We start from the raw sequence: 8,658 nt of genomic DNA, 5'->3' as shown, positions 1-8,658 counted from the left end.
CCCTGCAGAGCAGCAAAGTAGCGCTCGATTGTTTAATTTGATTATTGATCGATAGGATTCACTAATTTTTTAGGTATAGATTTCTTTAGAAATCTATCGGTGATAGCCGGTCTCATGTCGTAATTTTAATACAATTTTGTCCTAATATGTTTAATTATCTTCAATTTAAACTATTGTTCGTCGACTTTTAATACTTTTTTCAATTTATTTCGTAGTTGAGAAAATTCAAAAATCAATAATAAATTAAATTTTAGCTTTTATCATCAAATGACTTTTATATGTAAAAAATCCTATTTTTTAGGTAGATGTCTTTAAATATCTATTTGCTGTAGTCAGTCTCATATCGTTATTTGCAAAAATATAATAAAAAATAAATTTTAGGATATTACGGCCTTTTATTAACGTGTTTTTTTCAATATTCAAACAAGAAATCTACCTATCCATGTCGGGTGTAGCCGAATGGCACTTTTTTTCTCAATAATCCAACCCGTTTACAGCCAAAACATAAATTTTGAATAATCTCGCGTGAGATTAGGGGAGGGGGGAGGGAGTTGAGGAAAATCTTACGAAATCTTATCAAGGGGGGAGGGGGGGTTAAAAAATTCTCAAAAATGCCTCACGTAATTTATGGACGCGCCCTAATTAGAACGTCGGTATGTGATTTTATTTACACAGAAAGAAAAATTTCTTGACTGGAGAAAAAAATTCTTGGCTGAAGAAAATTTTCGGGTGCCTGAAGGAAGACCGAAGTTGTATTGGCCGAAGTAAAAATTTTTCTTGAAATTTTATTCTTGGTGGAAGTCATTTTTTCTTAATTCAAATTATCATAAATACTTGATAAAATAAATTTTTATATTTGATCAAGATTTTTAGATACTTTAGGGAAGCAGCGCCACCTACTTCAGCTGAGAAAAAAATTTTCTCACCTTGAGAAAAAAATTTTCTCACCTTGAGAAAAAAATTTTCTCACCTTGAGAAAATTTTTCTCCTGAATATTTGATACCCATTTTATATTATTTTAGCGTGCAATTATACATATTGAATGAAAAAAAATGATGAAATATTATTTGATCTTCCCATTTGACATGTTAATCAATAAAAATATTTATGAAAATTTACTTCTATCTTTATATTTAATTTTTTGGAGCAAGAGAGAAATTTTCTCAAGACAAGAAAATTTACTTCTATCAAGAACTAAATTTTTTGGAGCAAGAGGCTTAATTTTCTCAGAACAAAAAGATTTTCTTGCCTTAAATAAATTTTCTTAGATCAATATACGTATTTCTTAAAGCAAGATAATTAATTTTGTTGGAATAAGTGAAATTTCTTGTCAAAAAAAATTTTTTTTTCGCTCAAGAAAATAATTAAGAAGAAAAATATTTTCTTGGCTCAAGTGAGCCTTCACAGTAAAAATTTTGCGTTATTGTGTCAAAAATTTTGTGTTAAAAATTTTATGTTAAATATTTAACACTTTTTGTGTTAATTTAACATTTTCTGTGTTAATTTAACACAATTAATGTTAAATTTACACATAAAAGTGTTAAATATTTAACACAAAAATTTTAACACAAAATTTTTGACGCAATGACGTAAAATTTTTACTGTGTTTTTTCTGTGTAGCAAATTGTCCAACTCCATTTTAGAGAATCTTCCATTTGTACGAAAAAATAATTAGATAAAAATTAATTATCACTTTAAAAAACCATTTAATATCTGCTAAAGGTATAATATTTTGGTTTGGATCATTCAAATAATTTATAATTGGTTTATTGCTACATCAAAATATTAAAACATCACCCTCTAAAAAATAAGGAGTTAAATTGCTAATTAGACCGTCGATATGATAGATTTTTGAGAAAAAAATTTAATAATTATTCATTTTTCCTAAATATTCATTTATCATTCTTTAATCTACTAGATAAAATTTCTTTTGAGTTAGATATTCTTCCCATTTGGAAATATATAATAATTTGGAAATATCACATACGTATCTTCGAAGATACGAATATCAATTATCTATAACTTTAAAATTTGTTTCGTGTCTATTTTTTCCGATTATCGTATTTTCACATGCATCAAAGTTTTTCTTTCTCAAAGTTTTTTTTATAAATAATTAACACTATAAGAGTCAATAAAAATTAAAAAAAAATCATTTAATCTGTCGCAGCAACTGCAATGTACTCTATAAATAAATCAGAAATTACAATATTTTTTTAAAATCACTCTTTGTTTTTCCATCAAAATAGAAATATAAAATATGTTCTTTCCACTAGAATCTTGAGACCTTTTAAATTAACCAAAAAACAACAAATGTAACAAAAAAACAAAAAAAAAAAAACAATTACATTGATGCCAACGATGAATTATTTACCATGCAATCGATCCAGTATTTAATAAAAATTACGTGGTTAAAAATAGTGTGATTGTAAAATACCACCGAGTCTTCGAATAACAAAGTTTAAAAATAAAAAACTAAAACAACCATGGAATGAATCGTTAAGAAATTGATAATTATTGTTATTGAAATCATTCCAAAAACAGTATAGAAAAGTTACTCGAGTTTACACGTGATAATCGAAAAAAATAAATAATAATAATAATTATTATTATTAAATAAAAAAAAGCTTCGTACATTTCTAATTTGTCAATGGTGATATAGATACGTGATTATGATTGATAATAAAAATAATCATGATAATATTAAATATGGGCGTGTTAATAACAACAATTGTATTTCATTGAAAATGCGTGAATGTGACCATGTTGTGTTAATAAAAAATAAAAAAAAAAGCAGAAAAAAAATTGAATAATGTTGAACCATAAATCACTAAAAATAAATAAAATCTCAGCTGTATGATTAGAAAAAAAATTGTATTAATAAAGAGTCATCGTAAAACTATGTATTGATAAATAATAATAATAAAACTGATGATGATATTGATAAAGATAATAACAATAATGTTGTATTACAATTACATAAAATAAGTTATCTTTGATGATATGAGTTTTTTGTAGTTTATTTGCTTATGATTTATGATAAATGGATTAAAAAAAATGGAGTCGTTAATTATGAATAATATGTCGGTGTAATTAACAAAAAAAAAAAAAATTATTTAAATACATACTGGGAACAAGAACGACAAAGTTTGTCGAGACTGTACATATGAGATTGTATGAGTGATCCGACCAACTGAGAATCATAAATTTACTGTTGTTGAATATATGTGTTGATTTATATGTAATATAATTATTAAAATATATATTGATATATTGATGTATATTTTAAGCGAGTACATAGCTTTATGATGACTCTGTGTAAAATAATAATATTGATAACAATAATAATAACATAAAAAAATAATAATAATATTAATATTAATAATAAAAATAATGATAATTATTATAATGCGTTAGTGACTGTATCCAACTATTAAATACACCAGATAAAGGACACCCCCAAAGCCGACATGGCGTGTGACAATAAAGTGATTCAAATGATCTGTTTTTTTTATTTTATCCATAAAATTCCTTTATGATGTCGTGCTGCTGATTCAAAAAGCGGAAATTTTAGTTTTTTTTTACTGAAAAATAATTTTTTGCTTTACATTCAGGGAAAAAAGTAAACTGTAAAATTCACTCGGATTCCGGTTAGTTTTTATAGTTTCAAACAGTAAAGCGGACATCGGGGTGGCCAAAATATAAATATTACAGAACAATGTACAAAGTGTAAAAGCCACAATTTATAATTTAATATCGAAAATAAGTGATTAATAGCTGTCACTATAGTAAATAACGACTCTCTCATCTTAAAAAATTACAGTTTCAAACAGTAAAAATTGCCGTTTCAATATATAGTCCACACTATGAGGAGAAGGGGGTCTCACACTGGGAGAATTTAACATTTGACACAGTAAAAATTCTACTCTTAAAATATATATTTTACCAGTCGAAGAAAGTCAATAACTATAGTTTGATTTTTAGCGTTGCGTTCAAAATTTACCATTTTACTTTGTAAATATTGACGTTGCTTGTATTAGAAATTTAGCAACTGTATTTTATACTTTTTTACATATAATGCGATTATTTTTTAGGTACGAAATGTTAGATATCAAAGTCAAAATTATTAATTAATTATTATACTTTAACATTTTTGACATTGACAAAGCGAATATTACTGTTTGAAATAGTATTTTCTTCCATGTAAAGAATAAATTGTAGCATTTAAATGATAAATATTACATAATGATTATTAAAATCACGATTTTACTGTTTGAAATGGTAATTTTCAGCAATTTATCATAACTTATTACAAATAAACTGTTAATTATTACAGTTTACTTTTTTCCATGTACAGAACTTAATGTAGAAAGTGTAAAAGTCACAATTTATTGTTTAATATCGAAAATAAGTGATTAATAGCTGTCACTATAGTAAATAACGACTCTCTCATCTTGAAAAATTACCGTTTCAAACAGTAAAAATTGCCGTTTCAATATATAGCCCATACTATGAAGAGAAGGGGGAACTCAGATGAGGAGAAGGGGGTCTCACACTGGGAGAATTTAACATTTGACACAGTAAAAATTCTACTCTTAAAATATATATTTTACCAGTCCAAGAAAGTCAATAATTATAGTTTGATTTTTAGCGTTGCGTTCAAAATTTACCATTTTACTTTGTAAATATTGACGTTGCTTGTATTAGAAATTTAGCAACTGTATTTTATACTTTTTACATATAATGCGATTATTTTTTAGGTACGAAATGATAAATATCAAAGTCAAAATTATTAATTATTATACTTTAACATTTTCGTCATTCACATAGCGAATATTACTGTTTGAAATAGTATTTTCTTTCATTTAAAGAATAAATTGTAGCATTTAAATGATAAATATTACATAATGATTATTAAAATCACGATTTTACTGTTTGAAATGGTAATTTTTAGCAGTTGATCATTACTTATTATAATTCGACTATTATTTATTACAGTTTACTTTTTTCCGTGTATTTTTGATTAAAAAAATTTTTTTTTAAACCAAAAGAGCGTAAGGAAATTTTTTTAAAAATTAAATTTTTATAAAAGTTGAATTCTAAGTAAACTGTCATAAAAGCATAAGAAAAGATTACCGAAATTGAAGCAAGAATGTTGAAATTTGTCCATCAAAATAAATAACCTAATAAACGCCGAATTAGCCGGAAGCTATAAGTAAGTATACGTGCTTATCATAAAAATCGAGAATGAACCAATCACTTGGAGTATAATAATACTGATTAGTCAGAACAATTAACGACTGGTTGCAACGACGATAGTAAATTAGAACTCATCAAAAATAGATCGAAAAAAAATAATAGAAGGTCGTCTATAAAAAATAAGACGACAAATATAATAATTTATATCTCCGAAAATATTGATAACTTTCATCGACTGATAACATTATATCTCTAATGAATATGTAATTATCAATGAATAATATGCCTATTATAATCCATGAGACTTTAATAATAATACTTAAATAAACGTTACACAAGTGTTGGCCACATACATTATTTTATTTTTTGGCGTCTATGACGTAAAAGTGTCATATATAAGTGTAGGTTGCTTCAAGCTATCCAGTCAATTGATAATTGTCAATTATACCTAACGCATCGTATCCAAGTGGAAAGTTATTAGTTGCGATGATCGCTATTGCTATTATTTGTCTAGCAGTTATTGCTAGTACCTCTTCTCAGGTAGGAATTCACACCTTCATTTTTTATTATTAATATTCGTTCATTTTAAGCAAGTTGTCGCCAGTAAAAAACTTAAAAATTTTATTGTAATATTAAACCTCCGAAAGAAATGGAATTAAAAAAGGAGCGAGCGAAAAAAATTGAATTTCGCGCTTCAGACGCAACCACTAGTAATTGGTTAGGTCGACAAGGAGAGTCGAATACCTTAGATGTCTCTGCCGTTTCACTATTTTTTGGTTGTTATTATTATTTTAGTTATTCTCCGTTAGATGGACGTGGCTAGAGAAAATTTATGTCGCACAAATTTCGGAAATCAACGGCACTTTTTATATTTATGTTATTCGATGTCGAATTTTCGGGTTAAAGTTTTATTAATTACAATTAAACACGACGGATTTAAACTGTCATTTTTTCAAGGGTTCTTTATCGGGAAATTATTGACCTTTTAGAAAAATAACTAGCTCGATTAATAATTTTAGTGGATAGTTATCGCGCTTACAAAGATTCGAACGGTCAATTGACAGCATAGAATTTTTGGGATAAATATTTAAAAAAATTTTTTTATAAATAAGTTTGTCCAAATTATTTATGCGAAGTTTCAACTCGGATCGTTTCGCTTAAAATTAAAATCTAAGCATTAAAATCTAAAATTATTACCTTAAAAGTTTAATAATTTTTCTTGATATTTTTTACCTATCATATGCTATTTTTTTACCTAAAAAATGATAAACATTGAAGTTGGAATTATTAATAATTATACTTAAGCTTTTTGGAGGTTTACATAATTTTTATTGCTGTTTTTAATGCTATTTTTTTGTACACAGAAAAAAAAGGTTCTCTTGAATCAAGAAAATATTTTTCTTTCTAATTATTTTCTTGAGCGAAAAAAAATTTTTTTTTGACAAGAAATTTCACTTATTCCAACAAAATTAATTCTCTTGCTTTAAGAAATACGTATATTGATCTAAGAAAATTTATTTAAGGCAAGAAAATCTTGTTGTTTTGAGAAAATTCAGCCTTCTGCTCCAAAAAATTTAGTTCTTGATAGAAGTTAATTTTCTTGTCTTGAAAAAATTTCTCTCTTGCTCCAAAAAATTAAATAGAAAGATAGAAGTAAATTTTCATTAATATTTTAATTGATTAACATGTCAAATGGGAAGATCAAATAATATTTCATCATTTCTTTTTCATTCAATATGTATAATTGCACGCTAAAATAATATAAAATGGGTATCAAATATTCAGGAGAAAAATTTTCTCAAGGTGAGAAAATTTTTTTCTCAGCTGAAGTAGGTGGCGCTGCTTCCCTAAAGTATCTAAAAATCTTGATCAAATATAAAAATTTATTGTATCAAGTATTTATGATAATTTGAATTAAGAAAAAATGACCTCCACCAAGAATAGAATTTCAAGAAAAATTATTACTTCGGCCAACACAACTTCGGTCTTCCTTCACGCACCTGAAAATTTTCTTGAACCAAGAATTTTGTTCTCCAGTCAAGAAATTTTTCTTTTTGTGTACATAAAATTTAAATTGAAACATTTGAATAATAAATATCATAAATTCACAATAAGAATAATAAATTCATTCTTTGAAATAGAATTTTCCTTGATATCTATAAGGTCTGAGCGAACTCTTTGGTAGCGAGAAATTTTCGCCACCTATCGGAAGCTCTTGGTACTAAAAATAAATGAAGCGTATACGACACAAATATCCAGATTTTCCCATTTGTATATTTCATATATTTTATTTCGTGGAAGTTTATTATTTATTATAAATCGACTATGTTTTATTATGATTTAGATTTTTCTATAATTATAATTTTTATTGTAGCAAATATCTCAAAATTCAGGATACAATGGACCAGCTGTAAGTATTATCAACTCCCCGGAATTCAAAAGATACTTAACAATGAAGGGATTGAAACCATTGGACAGTTTCAACCCTGATGATAGTCCAAGCCAAGAAAAACCCAACCCAGCTCAAATTTTAGAGAGCTTACAAAAAAGTTTTAACGCTTCCCGAGACGAACTGTATGAATCCGTCGATAATTACTTAGTGGGAATAGTAAGGGAATTTAAGGAATATATTATTAATTTCCTGGGAAATATCGGCTCGTTTGTGGAGCAAAATCAGTATGAATTAGGCAACAATACAATCAAAGCAGTCGATCAAGCACTTCAAGCTAAATATGCTTCTTTTGTCTCTGATTTGATGCTTGCTACTGACAACGCTGTCGAGGATTACAACACAAAAGTTGCGGCTATCACTCAGAAATTGGAACGTAAATTGGCGGAGTTGAACGAAAGAGCAGAGGCCGCTTTAGGAGGAGGAAATAATGGTGCCACGCCTGTTTTGGACACTCAAAAACCGACAAATAATAGACCCAGCACGTTTACTGATTTTAATGATAGCAAGATAAATTTGCATAGTGAAGGCGAAAGTAAACTGCGTTTACCTGATATATAATTTTGCTGTCGATAAATGTTCTTTAAGGTTTATTGACAATAAATTTTACGCTTGATTTTAATGAATGAGTATTTTTTAAATTATTCATTACTAAAATTTATTATTAATAAAATTTACACTCCAAGTGGTCTCTCATTCTCAGAGAAGTACAGAGTAGCGCTCAAAAATATTTTGACAAATATATTTAATGGTTTAATCTATACTAATAAATGGAGAGCCGGTTTTTTTGTACGGTTATACTGCTAAAACTACTGAACCAATCAGAATAATGATTATACCATAAGATGCAGCGTGTTTCAGAGAAGGTTTTAGTATATGATATGTTGGTGATTACTTATCCGGAAGCTATATTTTTTTGACTTAAAAATAATGAATTTTTAATGTAACTAAATTTATTCTATTCGATTGTCATTTGTTTAAAATAAATTTTTTAATTCTATTGGTTATGTTTT

The 8,658-nt window shown here is 26.8% G+C and overlaps 1 protein-coding gene across 1 annotated transcript; it reads left to right on the top strand.

Annotated features, from left to right (window-relative positions):
- Nucleotides 1-5,499: 5,499 nt before the first annotated feature.
- Nucleotides 5,500-8,264, top strand: LOC123261628. The gene is made up of 2 exons (XM_044723326.1): nucleotides 5,500-5,736; nucleotides 7,571-8,264. Exons 1-2 carry the CDS (start codon nucleotides 5,683-5,685, stop codon nucleotides 8,204-8,206), a joined length of 690 nt encoding a protein of 229 aa, XP_044579261.1. The 5' UTR covers nucleotides 5,500-5,682; the 3' UTR covers nucleotides 8,207-8,264.
- Nucleotides 8,265-8,658: the final 394 nt, after the last annotated feature.

Source organism: Cotesia glomerata, linkage group LG3 (assembly GCF_020080835.1).
Source record: "Cotesia glomerata isolate CgM1 linkage group LG3, MPM_Cglom_v2.3, whole genome shotgun sequence".
Taxonomy (NCBI): domain Eukaryota; kingdom Metazoa; phylum Arthropoda; class Insecta; order Hymenoptera; family Braconidae; genus Cotesia; species Cotesia glomerata.
The sequence above is the reverse complement of the archived record's forward strand: the minus strand, read 5'-3'. Positions and strand labels throughout refer to the sequence as shown.

Bases quoted from the DNA above. Each gene is read 5' to 3' on its own strand.
- LOC123261628 (XM_044723326.1), top strand. From the start codon at position 5,683: ATGATCGCTATTGCTATTATTTGTCTAGCAGTTATTGCTAGTACCTCT. The intron at 5,737-7,570 runs GTAGGAATTCAC...TTTTTATTGTAG, and splicing joins TTGCTAGTACCTCTTCTCAG to CAAATATCTCAAAATTCAGG.